Here is a 26,836-nt window from a genome sequence, read left to right as displayed (position 1 = left end):
GTAGGGAGGGACAGAGAGAGGCCAAATGCAGGGCATACAAAGGTGCTCTGAAATCCCCCAAGCCTGCTTGTACAGGAAGGGCTGAATTTGGCCCCGGATCAGTCAGGGTTGAAACTCCAAGCAAGTTCACACTTTACCTCCCCTCAGAAAGAAAGGCAGACGGCGGGGGGCAGGAAGAAAATGTTCCCCAAGGCCACCCACCAGTCCAAGTGCTCCTACCTGCTCCCTCCGTCCCCTTCCTCCTCCTCCCCTGTCCAAAGTCGGCTATGCATCTCACCAACTCTGCGTTTTCCAAAAGGCCCAGGAGTATCAAATGGGGCCCAGGTGAAGGGGTTGTGGGTGGGGAGGAAGGGGGCGCAGCCGTTGCAAAACAACTCTCCCTTGTGCAGCTCAGAGCCCAGGTTTAAGTATCAGTGCACCACCGAGTCTCCATCCTCTTCCTCGGAGGCCGGCGCAGGGGGGCGCAGGGGGGACGGTGTAGTCCGAGCCGCATCGCTGCAGTCGCCCTCATCCGGCTCAGCCGGGTGCAGGTGCGTGGCGAGCTCCTGCAGCACCGCCGCGCGTCCGATTTGGTCATTACGCCGCTTCTCCATGATCAAGTCCTCCAGGCTCTGGAACTCGAGAGTGTGGCTGCGCTGAGCCGAGAGCTGAATCTGCAGCCGGTAGGGCTGCTTCCCGATGCGCAGCTCGCCACCGATCTTGAACTCGCGCTTGCCATAGCGGCACCAGGCGGCAAAGCTCTCCGAGTTGCGCCAGCTGAGCTCGCGCTCCTTGGCGCCCACGTGCGCCAGCGCGTTGCGCACCACGGCGCTGGGGCTCAGCGGCTTGTAGCGGTACAGATCGTTGACCACGCGGCCGCGCCGCCCCTGGCTGGCGTCGGTCAGGAAGCTGTTGCTCACCTCCAGGCGGTGCAGGTGCACGACCTGGAAATTGCCCACGTAGACCGCCCAGTGCGGGTACTGCGCCTGGGACACGAACTCCACCAGGTCGCCCGGACTGCACTTGTTGAGCAGGTTCTCCGGGGTGTAGGTGCTCAGCGCCGCCGAGCCCGGCGCGAAGCTCTTCTGATAGATGCACTCGTCGCGATAGAACACCGAGCATTCCACCTCGTGCTGCCGAGGGTCGTAGGGCTGCGGCGGGGGCAGGGGGACCCGGTCCCCCGAGTCCGGCAAAGCTCCGCCATCGGGCCCCTGGGGCGGCGCCTGCGGTTCCACGTCCTCGTCGTCGTTGGAGAAAATGTAAGAGACTCCTATGCGGGGCCCATCGTCTCGGTCCACGCCGGTGGGGTCGGCCGTGGGAACTTCCTTGTAACTTAGGTGGGTCAGTTTCTCCACCTGGTTGCCCATCACGCCGCGGACGCTCGTTCACAGCACTGCGAGAGGAGAAAGCGAAACCACCACCACCAGAGTCATTGGCACTGGTCTCGGGGCAGGGGCTGGAGCCACCTGTTGGAAGAGGAGGCAAGAAAAAAAAATATATATATATAATATATATATATTATATATATTTGTAGGTGCCCCTCAAGGGAAAGACGTTTCGTTCGTGCAAAAGGGACGTGGGGGGGGGCGAGCACCTGGAGCCATTTTAGGGGGAATCTAGGGGGCGAGCTTCCTCGCGTTTCTCCACCCCCTAGGGTCACGATCACCGGAGACAGGGCCACTCCAGCTCTCGTTCCCCAGCAGCCAGCCATCACCTGTCTCCCCCGACCGAAGCCCATTGCATCAGCTGCTCCTACAGCTTCCGCCCGCGCCCTACCTGCCAACCCTGGGCAAGGTGGGGGGGAGGAAATAGAAACTTTATTCCAATTCCCTTCCCTAACTTCCCCTCCCACGCCGGCTCCTAACGAGCCCTTAGACGTCCCACCAGGCCTGCACCCCCTAGGAACCAGAGAGGCTCCCGCGGCGTGGCCGTGGCAGGTGAGCCACCCCACCTGGCTCACCTGCGACAAGTCCTGGCTGCTGCTGCGGCGGCGGCGGCAGCTCGCCCGCCCCACCCCCGCGCGCCCGCCCGCTCGCCGGCTCGCCCTGGGGTTCGGATTACCTGCGCCGACTCACTCGCGGGGAGGTGGCAGCCCTGGGGGACCGGGAGGGGCGCCCTGCCGCACCCTGGGACTTCTAGGGCGAGTTCGCAGGTGTGGGCTCCTCCGCGGCGCCTCCTCTCCCGGCGCGGACCGGGGCGAAGCCAGGCAGCGGGGAAGGACGCATGTCTCCCCTTCCCGCCCGGCGCGCGGCTGCGGAGCGCCCCAAGAATTGGAGACGGGGTGGGGTGGGGTGGGGTGGGGGGCAATGCTTCTTCACGCTCGCGGCTGCGGTGCAGCCCCTCGCGCCGATCTCCCGGAAGGTGGAGCACGGAGAGGAGAGCAGAACGAGGTAGCCGGGCTTCCCGGGGTCCGCAGCTCCCGCTCGGGCCGGGCGAGCAACAAGCGCCGGAGCGGGAGGGACGGGATTGTAGATCCGGCTCCGGGCTCCCGGGCGGGAGCGCAGCCCTGGGCATTTAAAGAGACAGACGCTTGCAGGCTCCCGGAGCTCCGGTCTTTCTGGCACCAGGCTTCCCCTCCCGGAGCCCCGCCTCCGCCCCGCCCACCCGGGCTGCACCGCCCTTCCCGGGCCACGCCCCCTGCCGGGCCACACCCCCCCTCCGTAGCGGGTTTAAATCCCGCTGGTAACTAGCGTGCGCACCCGCCGCCGCCGCCGCCGCCGCCGCAGCCGGCTTCCTGTACCGCCCCAGTCCGCTGCCTTCCTGTTGGGCATCCGACAAGTTGGAAGTTAAAGGCCACCTGCAAGTCAAGAAATGCAAGAGGCCAGAATAATTAGTGCTGCTTCCTCGTCGCCTTCCATGTCTTCTTGGCTGGAGCGTCTCAAGAGGGAGGGACGGCGGCCGCCTTTTATTATGCAGAACGTCTTTGTGACCCAAAGGGTTCTTTCTGTGCTGCCAAGGGCTCAAGCAACGTCTCGGCTAAGATGTGTTTCCAGAGCAAGGAAGATTTGGGGACAGTAGAAAACAAAATTTCTTTCTTTTTTTTTTTTTCCAGAAAGAGGAAACCGTATGAAGCAGTTGCTGGCTGGCTCCCAAGGCCCATGGGGCTACTAGGTGTCCCTTCAAGTGAAGCCAAAGTTAATTCCCTAGACTTTTGTCTCCAGATTTTGTTTTGTTTTGTTTTTTTAATCTAGCGTCGAGAGAAAGCATGCAGAAGCTGGATGGAGGTGTAGGATTGCTTAATTGCCCTTAAATTAGAAACCAATTAGCAAAGGCCCCTGGTGAATATATCTCCCTCCCCCTGACTTAGAGGGAAGTTGCTGATAAACCTCCACAAGAAGACACTTCCTCCTGCTGGGTTCATTTCTCTACCCCAGGCCTAAACTACTAAAGTGATCTTTGCTTTTTTTTTTTTTTTTTGGTTTTGTTTGTTTGTTTGTTTGTTATTCAGAATGGCCGGTGTAGAATCTTCAGTGCCACTCACAATGGACAAGCTTAGGAAACACCCAACCCAGTTCACAGTGCAACTCAAGACCTGCACCTTGTTTTCCAGCGACCAAATTTTTCCAAGTAACGTTATTATTTATTCATTCCGTGTATACCAACCCGTGGAAACAGGAATAACACTAACACTACCATGATCCGGTTTAGTTTGAAAAAGCAAACTAAAATCAATGTACTTATGTACCTTTAAGCCAGAACAATCAATATTGTCAGGGCTGTGATGGAAGTTAGGCCTTCAGCAAGCCTAAGATCACAGTATGAGCTAGACCAAAAGAGAGATCTGTGTGGATCCTGAAGATTTAATTTCAGTATTTTCTAACTGACTGCAGGTATTTGAGGTTAGGTGAGAAGTTCTTGGACCTTTGTATAATAACATGCTCCAGGGGCTAGTCTTCCTACCACGCAAGCAGAGAGAGATGAGTATTCCACTTAGAACTTGTCTGTTGGATGGGGAAAGCTACGGACAGATACTGTGGGCCCGTTTGGCCCTGGATGACACTCAATGGGTTGGCTGCAGATGGACTCTATAGAAGGGAACAGTTATATAGTAGACTGCTGTCAGCACCCGGGGGGTCAAGTCTTAGGGGGTGAGAGAGCTGGACTTCGTAATGCTCGTTCTCTCATTATCACAGTGGTGGTTCAGTTACTCAGCTGGCCAACTATAAAGTCCAGAGGTGACAGACATCATGCCATCTGATTTGGTAGTCATTCAGTTAATAAGTGTTTAGCATTGGCAGAGGGGAAATTCGCCGTAGTCCAAGGATTACTTCCCAAGGGCTGAAAATAGTCCCATGACAGAGTGCTAATCTAGAATGTGGGAAGACTTGGGCTTGATAACCCCTCTGTCTGTCTGCCTGTCTGTCTGTCTCCCTCTCTCTCTCACACACACACACACACACATATACACACACACACAAAGAGCAAAGGAAAGAAGAAAAATAAGCGATGTCTTGGTTTTATGAGGCAATCAGCCTGTGATACCTTTGATAACCAGCCTCTAGCCCAGGATTTATTTATTTATTTATTTATTTGTTTGTTTATTTATTTATTTATTATGAGTGCCTGGGGCTCAGTCTCCATCTGGCCACCTAGATCACGGGGTCAGAGGTTAAATACAAAGGCTCCAAAAGAGGCTTTGTTCATCTCAAGTAATTATATTTAATAAAATTGAGATTAGCAGATTTATTGGGAAAATCTCAGGATTAAACCCCTCAGACCCATTACCCCAGAACAGCAAGCAACAAAGAGATAGGCCTGAGGTGGCTTGCAGCCATTCTCAACCTCTGGTCACGACCCCAGTGGTGCTCAGAAGGCCCTTTCCCGGGGGTTGCAGATCACATATCCTGCGTAGCAGGTATTCCCATTATGATTCATAACAGTAGCAAAATTACAGGTGTGAAGTGGCAATGCACATGGCCAGGGGCCCGCCACCACGTATCAAAGGGCCATGGCATTAGGAAGGTTGAGAACCACGGCTTCAGAACTAAGGCAGTGGCGAGTGGCTGCCTTACAAAGGTGTGCTCTGCAGCTTCTTCCGCTCCTGTCCAGTCACCTCACCTATGGAGGTCTCCTGCCTGGCCCTGGAAATCTCTCTGCCGATCCCCCTTCCCAGACAACATACAAACAGCTTATACCTTATCACTTGATTACGTGTAATTCGGCTCATGATTATATGTTATTTTCCATTGCTCTCTGATTCATGTACTTAGTATTTAGTTATTTATTATTTGTGGTACAGAGGATTGAACCTAGGCCCTTTTTTAAATTTTTATTTATTATGTATACAACATTCTGCTTCCATGTATATCTGCACACCAGAAGAGGGCACCAGATCTCATTACGGATGGTTGTGAGCCACCATGTGGTTGCTGGGAATTAAACTCAGGACCTCTGGAAGAGCAGTCGGTGCTCTTAACCTCTGAGCCATCTCTCCAGCCCCCCTTTTGGTTTTTTGAGACAGGGTTTCTCTATGTGGTCCTGGCTGTACTGGAACTAGCTTTGTAAACCAGGTTGGCCTGGAAACTCACAGAGATCCACCTGCCTCTGCCTCCTGAGTGCTGGGATTCAAATTTTGTGCCACCACCATCCAGCAGGCCCATGCTTTCTAAGTCTCTTATTTTAAAACAGAGACCAGAGTCTTTGACATTTAACAGATATTGGAGTGTCCCCTTTTATCCAGCTCATATCAGTTACCGTGGCATTTTCATCTTAAATGGAGGTGTGTGATAGTTTGAATGTAATTGGCCCCCATAACACCATAGGCACTAGTAGGTGTAGCTTTGTTGGAGGAAATGCGTCACTGTGGAGGGGGGCTTTGAAGTCTGATATATACTCAAGCCACGCCCAGTGTCTCAGACCACTTCCTGTTACCTTCCAGTCAAGATGTAAGAACTCTTGGAGAGACGGCTCAGTGGTTAAGAGCACTGACTGTTCTTCCAGAGGACCTAGGTTCAATGCCCAGCACCCACATGGTAGCTCACAACAGTAATTCCAGTTCCAGTGGACCTGATACCCATGGCAAAGCACCAATGCACATTAAAAAAAAAAAAAAAGATGCAAGAACTCTCAGCTCCTTCCCCAGCACCATGTCTGCCTGCAGCTGCCTTTCTTCCCAACATGATGATAAGTAACTCAAACCTCTGAACTGCAAGCCAGCTGCCACAATTAAATATTTTCCTTTATAAGAGTTGCCATGGTCCTCGTGGTCCTTCACAGCAATAGAGCAAACACTAAGACAAAGAGTTGTTTGACAAGCAGGTGGATGGATATAAGAATACCTGAGATCAGGGCCATGAGGAGTGTAAAGCAGCATCCTGGGGGCGGGGGGCAGAGACAGCTGAAACAAAAAGACAGAGTGGCTGGGAAATAGCCTACTTTACAAAAGACCACCAAAGAGGACCCTCAGAAACCAAAATTTGGGCTGAGACGTGCAAGAGAAGAGGAGCTGGCCTCAGTATCCTCTCCAGAAGGAAGACTGAAAGCAAAAGCCAGAGGTGGGTTGCCTCTGGAGTGCTCAAGGAAAGGAAAACAAGGCTGAGGCTGGCGCACACCTCAAACAGGTCTGGGAGATGCTGATAGAGACAGACAAGCCTAGGGTCTCACCTTGTCCCTCAGGCCACCCGGGCCTGTAGAACGGGAAAGGAAGCAGGTTCTGTGGGTGACCCAGACGTGAGAAGGAGATGAAAACCTCATGAGCCAAAAGTGGGGCGTCGGTGAAGACCCCTCCGATGTGGGGCCATTGTGTTTGCGTTTGGATTTGCTGCAGTGCTTTGTAATTTTATCATTCAACACAGTAACCCAAACTTCATATTCTCCACACCTCCTCTGAGAAGAAATTAAATAAAAACAAGCTGTGCTGAATGTCAGCCAGTCACTCTCAAAGTTCCTCTCTAAGTCACTGGGGTTGGACTGAGATCGACCTTTCAACCCCATGAGGCCGGGAGTCTGATACTGCAAGTTGGGTGAGCGATTGGCTTGAAAAAGCATGACTCCAGGAATGCACACAACTCGGGATCAGTGAACTGTGTGGTTAGGCGATCTAGACTTCTGCCTGTCCCCAGGCCAGGCCTCAGGCTCACAGGCATAATAGCATTTTCTGAAAAGCAGCTTTTCTAGGCCACTATCCATCTCAACTCCGCCAGTCTGATCACTACCTATCTTCCCCAAGGGGTTCTGGCCATGCTGGAAAGTGAACGGTGTGGCAGAGCGGAGCCGATTACTTGTCATTCCTTGTGTTTGCCAAACGTTTGATGTTAGAGTTACCTCTTCTCCATGCTGGGCCTGGTTTCTCAGCCTTTCCAGTGGGGCTGGCGATCTCTGTCTCAAGGGAGATATTCACGGGAAAGCTATGTGCAGAAGCACCCTGTAAATCCTAAAGGTTGTATGCACACTGGCCATGGTTCACCAACCATGTAAAAGCCAGACTCCATGTAAGAAGTAGAAAGACAACCACCTGCTGTGGGCTTCACTGTCCCAAGTTTCCACAGAGTCCTGATGTTTGTGTCTCCCCGGTAAGCATGCTGATTCCAAAGAAAGTCTGAGTCCTACTCATTATCAAGGAAGAGGTCTGAGGAGGTCAGATTCAGATATGAACCTGACTGCTTCCATGTCTGGTTTTCACACTGAATCAAACACTGGGGTAGGACTGGAAGGCTCCCACCTGTGTGTGTTTGTTTGGCCTGAAACCAGCAGATCCGAGGGACCAGCTTGTCTTGGTTTTCGCCCTGAACATTTCCTGGCCAAAGCAAATGGTGACAGTGACCATCTCGGGTGCCTCCCTGTCTTGGTCATCGTCCTGCCTGAACCAAGAGTTGTCGTGAGAGCTGAGTTGCGCACGATGCAGGCAGAGAAAGCAGAATTGTACCCAGAAACCTCACTATTAATTGGTCTCGTGTGGGGCAGAGACAGAGTCATCCAACCAAAGAGAGAGTCTATGCTTTGAACACTCATTCTGGGAGGTTTGCTTTTAAATTCCATTCTCTGGGATAGGCAATAGCTGCCCTACCCATCTCCCCTTTGAGAGCTACTGACTGACAACTATGTTCCTTCACTTCCCAAACCAGCCAGACTTGGGCTACAAAATCAGCATAGGAGCGTTCTGCGTCCACACAACCCCCAGATTAAGGAGAGAAGTACCAGAGAGTTTCTGTTTCATTTTTCGTCACATCACCAGACCAGACTCTTTCCAGCAGGCTGGGCAGGAGCTACTCTTCCTATGGACAGGGATAAGGAGGAGGACCCTTGAGAAGAGGCTAGGAACTGCACCTGAGGGCTGGACCCTCGAGCCCCACAAGCTCCCGTCCATGTATTCCTGCTGAGAGAGAAGACATGGAGCTGGCCCCTCCAGCAGGCCCACTGCTCCAGGGGGCCCTGTGATGGTATTGTCGATATGTTGCTGAAAGTGTGATTTGTGCTCAGGAGGCTGAGCTTGTAGCAGGGCTCCTGCAGGAGCCCTCATGAAAGATGCATTTCACCAGGCGGTTCCAGGGGAGAGACTGGCTTAAATTACAGCTCTCGGAATCCAAATATTGGCATATCTGCAAATCCAAATGTGAGGATTAAAAAAAAAAAGAAAAAAGCCTAAATTCCAAGAATCTTATTCTGCACTTCTGGGGTACAAAAGGAAGGATGAGATATTCAAAAAGGAGAGACTGTCAACAGTCGGGGGCTTCAGAGAGCACACCCCACCTCCCGTTCCCTTTTTCTTTCCTTGTGCATTCTTCATGCTTCAAGGAGACAGGTTGTGACACAAAGTAAAAGATAGCATTTGTTCCGTGTGACACTCTTTAAGGCAGGCAGGGCAGGGCGCCCAGCATGTGGGACTCAGGAGAGCTCAGCAATCTACAGGACCAATCCCTGTCTGTACTCCTCGGTCCATGTTTCCTGGCCTAGGATGAAGGCTTCCCATGGATCCCTAACTGTGCTACTATCATTCACAACCCAGCAGGGCCTGGGATCTGGCTCTGCTGTGAGGGAAGCCAAGTTATTTCGGTGCTCAAAATCCTCACATGACTCTCCATCTGCCTTGGAGAGGGGCGAGGCATTAACCCATAGTCTCCAAGGCCCCCTACTAGCTTTCTTCCCATCACCTCAAGACAAGATGGCCCTTAACTACCATGGCAAGCACACTTGTCTCTCAGAACTTGTCTCTCAGAGCTTTTCTCTTGCCCTCTGCCTGGAGTACTTGCCATTACAGTCTTCATTAAGATGACAGCTTCCTGATATATTATTTGTCATGTATAATATATTATATATAATATGTTATATACCATCCCTGATTTAAAACCCCCCAGGGTCTTCCATACATGCTCTATGCCTTGCGGTGACTTAGATGGCCTTCCAAGGACCCCTGTGTCTGTGGCTTGGTCATGAGTGTTGAGGTAGTAGCATCTTAAAAATGTGAGACCTCCTCAAAGGTGTTTGGATCATTGGTGGTACTCCAGAAGACGGAATTATGATAGTTCTGGAGTCCTGATTAATTTCCAAGAATGCAAGTTGTTAAGAAAGAACAAGCCTGAACTCAAAATCTCTGTGTGCCCTCCTGCCTCATCATGTGATCTCTACCCTGCACATGGCACAGCTATTATGACGTCATCTACCTACCATTATTGTGACGTCATCTACAGCTATTGTGATGCCATCTATCACTGTTGTGATGTCATCTAATGCCATTGTGACATCAACTATCACTATTGTGATGTCATCTACAGCTATTGTGATGTCATCCACCATGAGGTATGTGCCAAGCAGAAGTGGGTACCGTGCACTCCCTCCTCTAAAACAGTAAATAAACCTTTCTCTTCATAAGTACCCAGCCTCTGGTGTTTTGTTATAGCCTTGGGAATGGAGAATCTTGCTCCCTCGCTGTTCTGTTGTACATTACATAGCCTTCTTGCTCATTTCCTTTTACTGCTTTGTATAACTTAGTAACTTTATTTGGTAGTTGTAATAAACATGTTGTGGCTCCTTTGGTAGATCCCATGGCAGGTGAGGGACAAACAGTCAGTGAAAGACAGACAGACACATGCAGACAAGTTTTTTGGGGGAAGGTGGAGTTAGGAAAGGGAAGAGAGAGAGACAGAGACAGAGACAGAGACAGACAGACAGAAAGGGCTGCCTCCTCAGAGGAAAGGCAGAAAGAGAGGGGAAGTGGGCAGAGCTTGCCTCTTAAAGGGACCTTTGTACCTGCTTACAGACCCAGGGAACTGCCTGCCATGCCAGGTCCCTAAGGGGCGGGGCCAGGTTTGCATTTGCCTGGATGACAACAGTTGTCATCCCTCACATAGGATAAGCTCTGAAAGTTATTGGTCCTTGTGTTGTTTACTGGGGTACCTCTAAAATTCTGGGAAAGTTCTTGGTATGCTCTAGGCTCAGTAAACTATAGTTGAATGAATGACTGAAAGTACTTTTAGGGGTCATCTCTATTCATCTCCACAGCAATCTTCACCGTACGACTTCTTTTCAATTTACAGAGGGAAAACCAATTCTAAAATTTACTAAGTGCCTGTATTATGACCAGCACAATAGTCTAGACATCTGGGCTTCTGACAGGTCTTTGGATTGGATGCAGGTACATTGAGTAGTATAACCTTGTTCTACCTTGCATGGTATCCATCGGTAGGTTATGGCTACTGGGCATCCGACTTGAAATGTGTCCCCAGTGCAAGGTGAGCAGTGAATTCTAAGATGTAGTAGAACAAACCAAACAAAACACAAAACTTTACTTGGTCTATTTACTGCATGTTGAGATGGTGATAGTTAGGTTTTCGGTTACATGGAATATATTACCAAAGTCAATATCATCTGCTTCTTTCCGCTTTGAAAATGTGGCTGCTATAAAAATGTAGATTCTGTCTGTGGTCGCTGTGTGCTGGGCTGCATTCCTCTACTATTTGCACTGCTCTTCTGTGTTTGTCTCCAAGGGCATTCTCCTCAAACTCCAGAGAAGGATGGTGCCCTTGTCCTTTCTGTCAGAATCACGATGCATAGAATGCGCCAGGACCCAAAAAAGTACCAAAATACCTGCCAAAGTCAGTTCTGATCTTTATAACAGCATTGGATAAGAAAGAGCATGGGGTGGGCTGGGGAGAAGATACAGACACAGAAAGTTACTTCTCACAGTTCTGTCTCAGAAATCTGAGATGGGATTCATGTTGGTTTGGGTTTGTTGTTTGTTTGTTTTGTCTACTTGACACAAGCTACAGTATTCTGGGAAGAGGAGACCTCACTCGAGAGAATGGCTTCATTTGATTGGCCTGCGTGCAAATCCATTTGGACATTTTCTTGAGTCATGATTGATGTTGGTGGTGCCACCCCTCAGCAGGTAGCCCTGGGTTGTAGAAGAGCAAACTGAGCAAGCCATGAGACTCAAGCCAGTAGCAGTTCCTCTATGGCAATGATTCCCAAGCTATGGGGATCATATATCGGACATTCTACATATCAGATATGTACATTATGATTCATAACAGTATCAAAATTACAGTTATGAAATAGCAATGAAATCATTTTATGGTTGGGGGTCACCACCACATGAGGAACTGTGTGTCACGGCATTAGAAAGGGTGAGGACCTCTCTCTATGGCCTCTGCTTCAGTTCCTGCCTCCAAGGTCCTACCTTGAGTTGCTATACTGACTTCCCTTTATGATATACTGTCATCAGAATGTGTAAACCAAGTCAACTCTTTCTGGGGTTTTACCACAGTAATAGAAAAGAAAGTAGAGCAGGGAGCCAGCATGCCAGGGTTCTGGTGAGGGCCATCTTCTGGGTTGCAGACTGCCATCTTCTGGTTGTCCTTCTCAAGGCAGATAAAGGGCAAGAGAACTGTTGGGAGTCTTGTTCGGTAGCACTAACTCCGTACACGAAGTCGCCATCCTCGTAGCCCAAGCACCTCCCAAAGTCCCCTCCTTCAATACCATCACATTCTGTAGACTGACACCAAATCCTAAACTTTCTGGCAGCTAGCTCCCTGAAGGACCTGGGAAGGTGGTTAAGGGAGGAGGATTTCCCACTGAGATACTTTGCCCGAAGATGCCCATCACTGTCAGGCATTTAGCATTAATATGTGAGCATGTTTAACTTCTTGAGGACTAAGTGACCCTTTGAGTGGCATTTAACTTCTATGTGGAAACACTTATGGAGACTGCAAATGGACCTGATTATTTAATTTCATTCCTTCCTTCCTTTCTTCCTTTTTTTCCTCCCTCCCTCCTTCCTCCCTCTCCCCCCCCCCATCTTTCCTCTCTGCCTCTCTTCCCTCCTTCTGTCCTTGTCCATTAGCAAACTGCCAGGGTCACCATGAACCTCTTTAATGAACCAACCGAGGGGTGATTCTGAGCTTGTGAACTTGAGGTTCACACTTTGAAGACGGTGACAACTAACAGCAGCTAGTGACTTGTAGTGCTGCTGTACCCAGCACACTAAGAGCTCCACATGTATCTTGCAAGATTGTTATTGCCCTTTCTTCATTTTACAAATGAGAAAACAAGGGAAAAGTAAAAGTAGCTCGCCCATGGGGACACAGCTAGCATTTTGCACGGTCCAGATCAGACACCAGGCAGTGCCATGGTGTGGACTACACCTCTAGACAAGCACCTCACCCCAGCCCAGACAGTAGCTACAACTAGTAACAGTTGAGATTTTCTGTCTCTAAACTGGATGCTTTGCATTCTTTATGCCTCAACCCAAACCTTCCAGGCACCAGACTGGCCAGCACCTTATCTACCTCACTCTTCCTCTGTCCGGTATCTCTTATATAACATGTGGTGGGAGCAGCTTGACTTTCTTATGCCTCCTTGTTAATTTCCCTTCTACAAAACCAGTCTGGGTTAGGTGTGTAACTTACTGGTAGAGCGCTTGCCCACCTAAGAGCCTGCTCTATGAGACGCCACTTTTACACCCCCATCTCCCAGTGGAGTGACCTCCACATTTCAAACGCTTAATAAATGTTTACAGTGTAAATGAATCTTTAGTTGAGCCCGATGGTCTACTCTGAGGCAGGGGGCAGGGCAAGAGAACACCTTCTTCCGAAGATCATAGTGACTTTTACATATTGATCAGTTTTGCCACACTGAGATGTTCAGGGGAGCCAGGAGAATGTGAACAAGAAAATGTAATTCAAGATGGCAAACCGAGAATGAGGGGGAATGGAAGAGCAAAGGGGCGGGGAGTAAAGAGGGGGAGAAGAGGCAGGAAAGATGGCTAGAAGAGAGAGACGGGGACGGGGGGGGGGGGTAAGAAGGGAGGGAAGGGGTAAGAGGAGAATGATGAGGACTTGTCAAGAATAAATATCTACATAGCTACCAAGCAGACGATATGAAACCTAGAAGGTGGTCAGTGTGCGTGTTGTGTTTCCAAAATTTGCCATACATGATCAGCTTGGTGTTCTTGCACCACAGTTTTTAACTGAAGGAACCAGTTGGAACAATCTCAATCTCAGCAAAAACTTGAAGAACTAAGATAGCAAGGCAAACTTTTAGCATTGTTTTGGCCATACTTCTTAAAACTGTAATGAAAGAACCAAATGCACTGTGATGTGGCACCAGCTAATTAGCAAGCATGAATTTTCCCCCTCAGAGGGAAAAAAGAAAGTCTACCATGGCTTAAAGTTAAAGAGCAGGACTCCTGAGCGTCATTCTATGACTGATCGAGAGACCAATTGCTAAAAAGCTCCACAGGCCTTGGTCACCACACGCAGAGAAAAAGTACTGCAGTTTAGATACCTCTGGAACTTTCCCACAGTGTCACAGGTTTGTAGTACTTGAAGCCCTTCATTTCTAAGAATATAGTTAGTTCTTGCTCAGCTGTTTCACGCAAGCCCAAGACTTTGTAATTGTTAAAGGGCTCAAGATTTATTTTTTAGTAACAGACAAGCTTCTTTTTCCTGAAGTTACAAATGTAATTTCTTTTTTGTTGTTGTTGTTGTCAAACATGAGGCACCAAATAGGACGAAACAAATGGTTTTTAAAAATAAAAACAGAAGAAATATCCAAAAAGGATTTTGCTGAAGTTGGTTCCGCTGGGAGCTGGTTGACAGTTTTTTGAGTGGACTTGAATGAAGGTGCGGTAGGGCTCTTGCTACCAATAGCCAGACTTTGTCTCTGGTCTAAGGGGAGGGCCTGTGTTCTGTAGAGCAGCCAGATGGAATCTGGCAAAAGGACTTCCTAGCAGCCTAGTGTGCTCATCTAGTTACCAAATTTCAGTGAAGGAGGTCTGAAACCTAGCCCTGCCCTGTACATTATTATACCAAGAGGCATTTGGTGGTCAGTACACATGTTGAAGGAATAGATTAGTGACTATTTAGAATGAAGCTCTGGACATCGGCTGAGGAAGGCAAACTAAGAATATTTAGGGATGGGATCAAAAGCATAAATATGAAAGCTGTATACACGGTATGTTCGAATTACTTTCTATGAGAGAGTTTTCAGAAAAGATGGGCATGCGACTCTGTGTTGAGTAGGGACCGCCATCAAATTTGCTGGGAGCCAGAGCAACACAAAGGCAGCCAAAGGTGATTCATAGTCTCTTTCTGCCCCCTGCCCCATTTTTTCCGTCAGATACCAGATTCAGCTTCTCTGGTTTGGGGCTGTAAAAGTTACACCACCACTGCCCCAATCCTCATCTTCAGGATTTGGATTCAGACTATCACATTGACTTTACTGACTCTGAAGCTTTTGGAGCTGGACCAAACCACAATACCCCCACCCCACAGGTCCAGCTTAAACACCTTTTGTCGTGGTGAGGCAGAACTGGAAGGCACAGAAAATCTTAGGGACATGAAAAGTGGGGAGAAAAACTAATGCCCTCTTTCTAGAATCCATTTGAAGCCTTTGTCAGCAGCGAAGCCAACACCCTAAGTGCTTATGGCCTTTGTCCCTTCCCAGCCATCAGAAAGCACTTCTCTGTGAATCCCACCAGAAAAAGGACACGAGCCAAACCCCTTATGTAGGTAGTCCTTATCATATATAATCCCGGCCACGTCCCCTGAGTAGTCACCTTCTGTACCTATCTCTTTTTATCAAAAGGGAGAATGTGAAAAGGAGTTTCTTCGAAGCCTTTGAAGTGTAACCTGAGAGCCAAAAGGGTACAGATGGCTGACACTAAGGCAATCAATTGCTTCCTTTTTCATTCTAGTAGTACTCGAATGAAAATGAGGACATGACCACTCCTAGGTCTGATTGGGGAACAGTTTTTTATTTTAGATGAGGGAGAGAACAACCAGATATCAGGAAAGGGCCAGTCTGAATGGGACCAGGAGACCAAACTGGGCCATGTAAGGAGAAACAGAGGAGGAGAGCAAGAGAGGAAGGGAAAACAGAGGCAAGAGGAGAGTTGCAAAGAAGCCAAGAGTGAGCCAGCCAGGAGCCAAGAGGGAAGAACCAAGGGCGTGTAGCCCAAAGGGCTGAGTTACATAGGAACCAGAGAGAGAAGGGAAGGGAAGCTAAGTGGTCGGGAGGGTTAGGGAAAGGGGTAGGAGTGAGGGGTGCTGAGGAGCCAAGACTTTTGTAGTCACTGAGCCTGGGCCTTTGGCCTGTTAATAGGCACCTCACTTAGCCATAGGTCCCAGTTTCTTTGACACCTCACAGTTCCACAGTTGGTCATGTCTTTATTCTCCTACTCTCCCTTGAGAAACTTACACTCTCCACTTGGGTATGTCTCATTTTTTCTGAGTGTCTGTCTTTCTCTTAACCCTCATGCTTAAGTCTATATTAAAATATCTTCATGCCTATGCATGTAACAACAACCAGGGAAGGGAAAGGCCACAAATTTGAAAGAGAGCAAGAGGGCTATGTTGGAGGTTTGGAGTAAGGAAAGGGAAGGGGGAAATTATATATATATATATATTATAATCTCAAAAATGTACTAATAAAAATATATCTCCAACAAAATCATCTACTTTTCTTGACTATACTGGCTGGGTTCTGAATTCCTCCACAGCTTGGATGCCATGATCCTGGTTTGACCTGAGCTGAGGTCCCGAAAAGCATGGTGTAACTCCTCAGTGTATCGGGGGTGGCAGCTGTGTCTCTGCCCCCTACTACTGACACTAGAACTTACCAGTCTGTATGGTTTTGTGAGTCTGTTCCCCTGAGGCATCCCCTATACCCTCTCATCCACCCCCCTACTTACCTATCACTTCTTGGTTTGGTCTCTGTGGGGAACCCTGATGAAGAAACCATCCCACAAGTGGTGGTTTAACACTGTGGACCCAGGTAAGACTAACTCGGAGCCACCTGCACTGGCCACCTTCCTGCTCTAGCCAGTGTCCATCCTAATATTGTTACATATCTGATTCGAAAGAGCCGTTGGGCAAGGTGAGATACGTCCTAGCAAGGCTTTCCTTATTCCTCATCCTCTCAGACTCCAAGCAGGCCGAGCTTTACCCAGAACAGCTGGCCCTACAGCTTCTGCCGGGGTCTGAGAGCTTGGCCTCCTCATGGAGAATTCAGAAACAGACTGAGGGGAGCCGGTCCCATTGGGACACGCAAGCTGACCTTTCGATATAAACATTGCCTGGAGTGGGATGGGGTGAGGGGGAGCCAGGGATCCTGACTAATTTGACAAATGAATTAATTACCAAGGGAGGGTGTGAATCATTGGAGCTCCTGGGGCATGCCAACACAGATAAATAAATTGGATTTCAGTGTGCTGTCCCGAATCATTGGATTCCTGCAGGCACTTAGACACAAGGCCAACCTGAGCATGAAGGAGTCTGCCTGTCTGCCAAGGTCAAAACAGATCCCTGTCCCTAGCAGGCAAGTTCCCCTCTCCTGGTGACATACCTGTGACTGTGCACATTGTCGAGGACTAGATTCATGTTCACAAAAGGTTCGTTAGCCACTTCCTGTCATTATCCATGAGCCGCAGGAGGCCTTGGCTTCTTTGTTAGTTATGTAAATATCTTACAGACAGAATCCAGCAGATTTATATTCAGAGGAATACTCTCCTGTGAACATCTCTGGTTAACTAGACTTCTGTTGAACTGGAGTTAAGTAAAACCTGCCTAGTTGCAGCCTTCGTTATTAAAAATCCTCTAAACTGTGTTAGTTCAGCTACCTGCCTGAGATCTTAGAGTAGAATGAAAATAATTGCATTTTTGCTTCATGATCAGGTATCTTGCAGTACCCTGAGGGCACCATCCTGCCTATCTATGAGGATTAAAATTTAACTGCCGTTCCAGAGTTTTGTGAGACATCCATCCCCTTCTGCTCTGAGGTGAAGAAGAAGCCTATGGATCTTTGGGGAAACAGCAGACCCTGGACTTTTTAAGTTACAGACAGCAGAGGGTCAGGAGCTGAGTGGTTTGCTTCATGGTCATATGGGCCCACCTGGGAATGCAAGATGCAAGACGACCCCGGACTGCTAAGGTGTGCTGCCCTTTAACAAGTACTCCAGGAAGTAAGTGTGTGTGTGTGTGTGTGTGTGTGTGTGGTGTGTATGTGTGGTATGTGGGTATGTGTATTATGTGTGTGTGTGGTATGTGTGTAGTGTGTAGTATTGTGTTTAGTGTGGTGTGTGTGTGTGTCTTTGGAGGCACTGATTTAAACTGCTGCCTCTGTTGGGGAAACCACAAGCTCTCTTGCAGCACTTTTGTGATTTCTCTATGGCCTTAGGCGACTCCGTTGCAGTCTCTGTGTTCAGTCCCTAACTTTTACAGCACTCTTCTCCCTGCACTTTGATGAGCCTCCCAGAGACATTCCTGGAGCTCTGAAGGCAACTAAGAGCATTATAGATAGGTGCAGGGCAAACACAAGTCTCTGCAGCAAGGGCTGCTAATGTTTTCCCAGTGTTGTTTGTTCCCTGGGCTGTGCTTGTCATCTCTGAGGTCCAGGCACCTAGGGCAAAGATCTTCACCTTTATGGTTTAAATGACTTGTTCAGTTTATAGAGGTTTCCCCCATTTCCGTTTGAGTCTAGCCCCATGGTATTGGGGCTATTAATGCCATTTACACCCCAAATGCACAGGTTGTCTGCCCTGGGGATCATCAGGTCAGACTGAGCTCTGTGAAAGAGTGAGTTTACCAGAAGCCCTGAGTTACTCTGGGTCTGGTTCCCTGGGCTATCAGAGCAGGGCTCTCCTGCTTGAGTGGATCTTCCCAGCAGCTGGAATCTTGACACACCCTTGCAAGGAGGGGTTCCTGCTGCCCCAGAGGCTGTGGCTGCCCTCTCCTGTCTTTCATTGTCCCCCAATGTGAATGACATTCAGGAGGCTGGAGCCAGGGAAGTCTCGAACAAAGTTAACAGCTAACCAAGCAGGGTTTGTGGGAGATTTACACAGAAACCGATCCCCAGGCACAGCCTTGGGATTTATAACAAGGCCGGGTAATTTGTTCTTGCTTGCTAAGATAAGGGTAAACAAATTCCCTGCTGAGATGTGAGCCCCTATCTGCAGAAGTCAGGAAGGAATCTGTGCCCTGTTGCTCAATTACTGGCTTGACAAATTTTCCACAGAAGCTTGTGTCTTGCAGACTTTATCAAGAGGTCACACGGAGCCCCGAGTGTTAACGGTAGAGATGGCTTGCCTTGATGCACTGCCTGTGTTCCTCTGCAGCAGAGAGCTCCGAAATGGAAGTGACTGCAATATTTGGAAGCCCATAGAAAGGCACCTTGCTAGTCTTGACCAACTCTGTGATACCCAGGAGAGAGGAAGATATTTGTCAGAAGGCCATACTTGGCCTCCGGCCCTGAACCATATCCATAGGGTCCCTGGCTCTGGTAATTAAACATTCTGTTTCTTGTGGTTTCTTGTCTGATCTGAATGGAACTCTCTGTCCAGTGGGCTGCTGCAACTGTGAATCTTTCCTTCCCACGATGTCATCCATCTGTAAGGGGACAGGACAGCTGCACCTCCTCTATCGTCTTTGTACTCATTACTCATAAGCACTCTCTGGGCACTGGTGATGTTTCCAGAAATAAGAAATCTAGAAGTTAAGCTCCTTTGAAAAACATGATCCTATAGGTACCATCCCATTTTATCCATTGTAGTGATATATGGGTTATGATTTATTGAAGTCACTGGAGATCAAAATAGGAAAGCAGCCATACTAGTTAGCCATAGAAGCCAGGCAGTGGTGGCACACAGCTTTAATTCCAGGACTCTGAAGACAAAGGCAGATGGATCCCTGTGAATTCAAGGCTACCCAGGACTATGTGCGAGTGAAGCAGTCTAAAAGAGAAACAGAGCTCACACCTTTGATTCCTGCACTTGGGAGGTGGAGTCAGGAGTGATTTGGCTGGGTGGAGACAGGAAGAAAAGGAGGAGGAGGAGGAGGAGGAGGAGGAGGAGGAGGAGGAGGAGGAGGAGGAGGAGGAGGAGAAGGAGACAGGATCTGAGAGTTTTTACCTCTTAGGATTCGTGGAGACAGGATTGACATTTCAGCTGGGTAGATGGATAAGACTTAACTGTTTTGCTTCTCTGATCTTCAGCTTGACTTTAATAACTCATAAGCAATATCTTACCACAATCCATGAAGAAATCAAGACACCAAAATGTTTGGGCTAATCAACTGGCCTAAGAGCGCCTACCTAATGAGGTAAGGACACCATTCAATGTCACCTTTTCTGTGATTCCAAACATTATCCAGTACCCTCTAGAGCAGTGGTCCTCAACCTTCCTAATGGTGCAAACCTTTAATACAGTTCCTCATGTTGTGGTGACCCCCACTAGAAAAATATTTTCATTGCTACTCTTCATAACTGTAATTTTGCTACTGTTATGAATCAATGTAAATATATGATGTGCTGGTTATCTCATATGTGACCCCTATGAAAGGATCATTCAGACCCCAAAGAGGTTGCAACCTAAAAGTTGAGAACAGCTGCCCTGGAAGAAGAGGCACCGGGATTCACTATCCACTAGAAATTGGCAAGAAAGTATTTTAAGAAAACCGCTGCTGGCTGCTTCAGGACCACGTGCAAACACTACTGCTGGCCCAACTGCCAGAGCTTCTAGTTCAACAGGTCAGAGGTGAGGACAAAGCCTGGGCATCTCTAGCGGGTGATGCTGAAGCCATGGTTGGAAGACTTCACCCTGAGAAGTATTGCTTAAAGTAAAGGTACCAGAGTGAGGCTTCCAAAGAGCTTATGTGGTGACTCCGGATCAAAGTGTGGTGAGAAAGAGCAATTTCACATTGTTTACATTTAGTTTATATGTTCATAATGTAATTCTTTCCCTCGTCTTTAGATTTCAATAAAGGGCTTTTGGTGGGGCTGGAGATAGAGTTCTATTGGCAGAGTGCTTGCCTGGCCTGCACCAAGGCCTGGGTTCAATCTCCAGCCCCACGAAAACTTGAGTGTGGTAGTACACACCCCTCATTCTACCACTCAGGAGGTGGTGACAGAATGTCCAGAAGTTCAAGGTTTTCATTGGCTATATAGAGTTTGAGGCCAACCTGGGCTACAGTTGACCAGGACTCAAATCAAAACACATTGTGTAAAAATCTACTTATCTCATCTATTTTAAAGCGAAAAGGGGACATGACTCTGTGTCTCCACATGTGCTAGAGAGAAAATCAAATCTGTTTACCTTATAGTGTAACCAGACTAAATCATTAATTATTAGTCTTCTGCTGCAAGGGATGGAAGTCAAGTCCAGATGCTTTCTTTTGAGATTGTATATTTATCTGTGTATAACAGATACCTGCCTTATACAGACGTCTGGAAAGCACACTTCTGTTTTTCTTGTACAATAGCATTTCTGAAATTTGGTGGTCACTGGCAATCTTTAGTAGCCCTTTGGCATTCTTTAGTAACCCTTTAATTGCCCAATCTTTTTTGTTTGTTTTGTTTTGTTTTTCAAGACAGGGTTTCTCTGTGTAGCTTTGGAGCCTATCCTGGCACTCACTCTGGAGACCAGGCTGGCCTCGAACTCACAGAGATCTGCCTGCCTCTGCCTCCCAAGTGCTGGGATTAAAGATGTGCACCACCAATGCCTGGCTAGTTGCTCAATCTTAAGTAGCCCTTTAAAGCCATCTTTACTAGCCCATTAAAGTGGGTCTTTGACTTACTATTCTCATAGAGTTCCTTTTATATTCAGGGTCTCAGTTAGCTGCTATGGCTTCAGTCATCTTATGTGTGTTCTAGTGCCAGCAGGAAGAGAACCTCGAACGTTCATCTGTCACTGCTTTCTGACTGGGCACGATGCGACCTGCCATCTTCTGTATCCACTGTCATCCCTGACTGTTATGATGTTGGCTCAAAATGTTAGCCAGGGCAAATCCCTGCCCCACCCCCCCCAAAAAACATAGTGGGAAGGAGAAAGGAGGAAGAAAGGGCATTAGGGAGATGGTAGAAGAAATGTGATCCACTTTATCAGATGGTCAGATCCACCCTTATGGTTTCAATGGTTTCATCTGCCCTTTATAACCATATCTAGTTGTAGGGAAACACCGTAACCACGCCTCCTAAGGGCTGGCTATAGGTGTGCTTGACCACTCCTGTCCAGGCATGGTCAAGGTGATGTAAGGTGACTCGAAAGGGCCTCTTAAGGGACCTCGGGCACATGGGAGCTCTCTTCTTCTGCTGCTGCCCCTTCTCCCTGGCCTCGCTGCTCTGGTTTGCGTTTGGCTGGTATTTATCTGAATAAAGGTATCTTGAACCTACAAGCTTTTTCCTTCATCTATTAGCTGGGGCAATGGATAAAGTAAGTGTTTAATTGAATAAATTGTTTTTCTGTACAACATGAGAATTTTGTAGGGAGAAGAGGTGATTGCATCTTAGGAATCCTCCCAATAATATTGCTGTAACAGTTTGGGCAAAACCAGCAGACCTCAGTTCTATGAAAAGGACAGGAATAGAATAGCTCCTGAGCAGGTAGAGGAGCTTTTCTGTTGGGACAAACTACCCCCAAAGGAGGTGATTTTAAAGGAGATGTCAAACAGGCATCTATGTGCTTAGGACTGGGGGTTGGAAGCTGGAGCTGGATTCATCTGGAGATGCATCTCTCTGCTCCATGTAGCATCAGCCTGGTTTAATGCTACACGGTGGCTCGGCAGGACTGCTAGACACTGGAGTGCCTGGGACACCATGGATTTCCATTCTACATCAGGTTTCAATCTTGCGGTTAGTCTATTCACAAAGTAAAAGTTTTAGGCAACTACAAGGTATCCACTGTTGAATAACAAGAGATGCAAAACCTGGTGAAATAAACCATCACTGTTTATATGCTTATAGCTGGGAGTCCTCATTTAAGTTGGGACTCAGCTTGATGCTTACTGCTGATCTCTCCTTGGGTCCTTCTTATGACTTATGACAATCAGATGTCATCTTCTCAGGACTCTAGTTGGTGCTGGGATTCCTGTCCCTAGGAGGCTAGAATGGTGAAAATTGTTCTTGAAGTCACAAGCAAAAAGGTTAAGTTCCCATGTGGAAGTGCATCCCAAGTCTCTATTAACATCCCGTTTGGCCACATGTCCTGGTCAAAGCAGCACCATAGTCAAGTCATGGTCAGATCTTGGGCTAATGTGGGAAGGCCTGAGCACGGTCGTGCGTACTTCAAGATTAGCTTTTGGAGCAGTTACTGTCATCTACCATGTGTGATTAAACTAGGCATGTATAGCCTGAAGCCACTGAGCTGTGTGTGCCTTCAGGACAGCTGGAAATGTAGTCCAACACATTTCTAAGTGACAGCAATATCATGTCACAGTGTTAAAAGACTGAACAACCTTGAAAGGACTCCTATGTCCCCAGGACTCTCCCTGTCACAGATTTCCCTTTGGATGAGTATTTTCCTCATTACTTTAAATGCAATCCATGCCCCAAAGCTGACCTCTGCCCCAGGAAGCACTTCCTTAGCTTCCCAGCCAGGGGGAAAAGTATCTTTCTCCCTAGTTCTATTCTGAGACTTGCTGGGGAGAAGGGGCTGATTAATGTTGGGGCAGATGCATGCCCCAAGGCTAAGCAAGTGAGCTACTGTGATTGGCAGTTCCCATTTGAACTTCATGCTCAGACAGACACAGTGGAAAGAGGAGTTTGGGAGATACCATTGTAAAAACAAGGGGGTGCTATTCTAAAATGAGAGACATGCTGGCCGGATAAACAAATAGGTAGGCACAATGTTGAGAATCGTGTGAGCCAAAAGACTCCCTTGTTTTGTGAGATGGCTAGGAGGGTCTAGTTTTAAGGAGAATTTTAGCTAGTTTAAATCCACTCTGTATCATCTCTAAGATATTAATTTATTAAGTAAATATATACAATATTTTCTTTGAAACAAACAAACAAAAAAAAACCTCTGGCTGTCATCCACTGCTGGCCCTGTAGGATGGCTTCCAACAGGGTGTTCTTTGTGGCAAATGTGCAATAGTGATTACACTGTCTTGTCACTCATCTCCCCTGAAGTTGTGCTAGGAGGCAGAACAGAAGGCAGAATAGCAAAAGAGGACCCAGGGCCTTAATTGCCTTTCATCTTCCAGTCTGGCTAAGACTTTAAAACACACTAATGATGCTCCATACCGGGCTCTATGCATATCAGATATGTGGCAAACAGAAGCCCTAGAATCATCTCAGCCATGTGCAACCCGTGAACCATACCTTCCAGTTGGGTTGTGTTGAGGGGCCCAGCATGTGTGGACAGAGTAGCAAGCCCTCTCCTTGCCTCTTTGTTTAGAGAAGGGGGCAGGAGGGAGATGCAGACACCAAGTAGTGCAGGAGAGTGAAGGCATGTTGGCCCAGGGAGGATGCTATCCAGCTCCCACAAATAGCATTTCTTGAAAGGCTTTGCAGCAGGCTCTGTGACTCAGGTAGCCATGGCGATACAGTGCTGCCAGAGCCTTTCCCAGGGACCTGAGCTAGCCTTGCCATCACTTGTTTCACAGACCGTCTTAGACAAAGCACTGCTCACAGGCACTCCTTAATTGGTGGCACTGGCTCCTTGCTGTCTGGTGCCCTGCGGCATGACACAGCCACTCTGCCCAGCAAGCAACTGCAGGGAATTGTGGTGTGTCTGCTATAGTTAGCAGATACCGGCTTGGCTTCAAGGAGTTTCGGAGTTCACCTGAAGTCTTTCTTGGCAGTTGGCCGTGCTTCAGCAGGTTGCTGGAGGAGTGTGGGCTGTGGCTTAGGGGTCTGAGAGAACTCTGTGTCCCATCGGCTTTTACACCCCCTGGTCATCAGTGTGCCTCAGGAACTAGGGAGGAAAGCGGGAATGCAGATGTATTTGTTACGTGCAAAGTGGGACAGACTAAGATACTTCTTCACACCAACAGGCTCAGTGAACATTAACTTCTTTTCACAGCTCCAGAAAAAAAAATGAGCAGAAAATACAATGTCTTCATATTCCTTTCCTCCGTTTCCCCTCATTTTGCACGAACGGAGCACATTTACCACAGTTAGAACTGATGACCCAATCTTGATATCTCATCATTGCTAACATCTACAGAGGCTTCTAAGGATCATTCCTACTGTACATTAGTTGGGCTGTGCAAATGTTACAGCATCATATAGAAGATTTTTCTTGCCCTGTGCAGGAATCTATCTATTCCTTCCTCATTCCCTTTGAACCTTGACCTGTTTGTAGTCTACCTGGTTTTGCTTTCTCTAGGATATTTTATGGCTGCAATTATAGTCCTGGTAGATTTTTTTTCTTTTTTCAGGCGGTTGCCCAGCAGTACCATTTAGCGTTCCTCTATACCTTGGTGTCATTGAGTGATATTCCATTGCATGAATGCATTCTAGTCTATTAGATGTAGATTCTATATATTCTAGGCTAGCCTTGAAGTCATCAGCCTCCTACCTCAGTTGTGATTTTATGCACATCTATAGACAATATATATAGGGCTGGAGACACACCTGCTCAGGGAAAAGCTGTTGCCACACAAACATGAGGCCCTGAATTCAGACCCCAAGAATTAACATGAAAGCTCGATGCTCTAGTACAAGCATCTATAATCCCACCGAGCCTGCAGGTAAGAGCAGGCAGAGACAGAGCAATTTCTGGAAGCTCACAGGCCATTCCCCCAGCCTATGCAGTGTCAAAGAGACGCTGTCTTAAACAGTGAGGAAAGCAAAGAACTGATATGCACGGTTGTCACGTGGCTTCCACGTGCATGCCTGCCGTGCGTGTACAAGTATGCAACACATATTCATTACGTGTAACACAGTACACATATACACACATTCACAAAATATGGTTAGGACAGAAAAACCATCATTTCAGTGCTTCTGACTTGCTCTGATGAGATAGTTGGGATATAGTTGTGTAACCTACTAAGATAATATCCACAGACTCAGATGAGGGATGAAAGAATAACTGATTTCCAGTAAGCCCTCTCACCACCATCCATTTTAAATGCCCGTGCTCAGAACAAGACAGTGGACCAAGATTAAAAACATGTGGTCCAGTATAAGTAAGCAGACTGAGAAATTGTCCATCCATCCATCCTTCCATCCATCCATCCAATCATCCATCCATCCACTCATCTGTCCAGGCATCCATCCATCCATACACTCCCTCTGTTGATGCTGATGTCTTCAATGTCTGGCTGTTTTGTATCGTAGCTGGCTCTGGAAGTAACATAAAGGGGAAGGCAGATGTGATCCTGAATGATGAAGTCCACTGGCAAGTTTGCAATTCATCAGAAGTCACATTAATGAGTGTGTAATTACAAGCAGAGGGAAGCACTGTGAAGGAAGGAAACTTGACCTGTCTTGGGGGTCAAGGCATATTTCTTAGAGAAGGGCCGTTTGAGAGGGATCTTTATCCGACAATCCACTTGGAGGTTAGCCTTCTGAGACAAGTTCCACCAGCATCCTGCTTCTGAAGCCCGCCTTCGGCTGTCTCCTGCCAGGGTGCCTCCTTGCTGGAGCTGTCATTCATTTGGGAGGACTAGGGTGTATACTGGGCAGGATCCTATGACATCATCTCAAGTTGCTGGCAAAGCATCTCCAAGAGACATAGGAAGGCGATGGTTAAGGGAGTTTTCATTCTTTTTCTGCATCCTCCACCTCACTTCTCCTACAAAATATGTCTCAAACAGTCCAGATGTTCTAAACACATTGCTATAAGATGAAATGAAATATGATCTCTGCCTCTGTGGTTGAAGCTATCCTATCCAGTCAACACAGAGTTGCATAATGTACTTTCTGACGGCAACCATCAGCTGTCATGGGGTACTCTAGGGACAGCCATGTGTCTGTTCACCCTGTAGCATACATTAAGTGCATTCTCTGGGCCTGGTGTTGGGCTGGGCCAAAGATGTAGATGAGAAAGAGAGACGCCATCCACCTACAGGCATTTCATTTTCTAGTGCGGGGGACAACTCGTCAATGCCATTAATACAGCTAATTTTAAGACAGAGACATGAGGTAATGGAACTTTGGGAGTAGGTACTCCAAGAGCCCTTGCTGTGCAACTGTTTTGCTTTAAGCTGAGGAAATAAACCTCTCCATATTTTACAGTAACATCACTTATGGAGACGCATATGACTATTTTAGCTAAAATATTCTCTTCAAGGAATCTGAGACCTGGGCTGACGAATTCCAGAGTGTGCAGAGGAAGGCTCAGAGTCCCAGCTGTAAATCTCGAGATCATTCTGCTTCCCGGGGTGGAAGACTGGAAGCAACCAGCAAGTAGAGATCAGTCCCTCTCAGATGCAGACAGCAGCTAGCTATTTCCCAGGACACATCTTCCTGGAGTCTTGGAAATGAGTTGGATGGTCTCAGGGCAAAGGCAGCCCTGACTTTTCCTCTGCTATAAAGAATTAACCATTGCCTGTCCTGGTACATTTGGTTGTTTTCAAGAAGGCTCTGACTCAGCTGGAACCCATTTTGGCTCCTCCGGGACAATAACGGGAAAACCAACATGGCACGGGATGCTTTTCCCACCAGGATCTGAGTGTGGATGAGATCTGAGAACTCCTCTCAGCCT

At 48.0% G+C, this 26,836-nt stretch overlaps 2 protein-coding genes across 2 annotated transcripts in view; both read right to left on the bottom strand.

Moving 5' to 3' along the window:
• Positions 1-410: 410 nt before the first annotated feature.
• Lratd2 (LRAT domain containing 2) lies at positions 411-1,346 on the bottom strand. Its single transcript, XM_035449616.1, has one exon. The coding sequence runs from the start codon at positions 1,344-1,346 to the stop codon at positions 411-413; it is 936 nt and encodes a 311-aa protein (XP_035305507.1).
• A 589-nt stretch (positions 1,347-1,935) lies between these two features.
• The window catches only part of LOC100759976 (alpha-1B-glycoprotein), a 110,604-nt gene continuing 85,703 nt past the window's right edge, over positions 1,936-26,836 (bottom strand). The window contains exons 8-9 of the mRNA XM_035449670.1: positions 2,679-2,739; positions 1,936-2,485 (exon numbers count right to left, since the gene is read on the bottom strand). Of these exons, the coding sequence (XP_035305561.1) occupies positions 1,936-2,485; positions 2,679-2,739 (611 nt within the window). The remainder of the gene's footprint in view (positions 2,486-2,678; positions 2,740-26,836) is intronic.

Source organism: Cricetulus griseus, chromosome 10 (genome assembly GCF_003668045.3).
Source record: "Cricetulus griseus strain 17A/GY chromosome 10, alternate assembly CriGri-PICRH-1.0, whole genome shotgun sequence".
NCBI classification, from domain to species: Eukaryota; Metazoa; Chordata; class Mammalia; order Rodentia; family Cricetidae; genus Cricetulus; species Cricetulus griseus.
The sequence above is the reverse complement of the archived record's forward strand: the minus strand, read 5'-3'. Positions and strand labels throughout refer to the sequence as shown.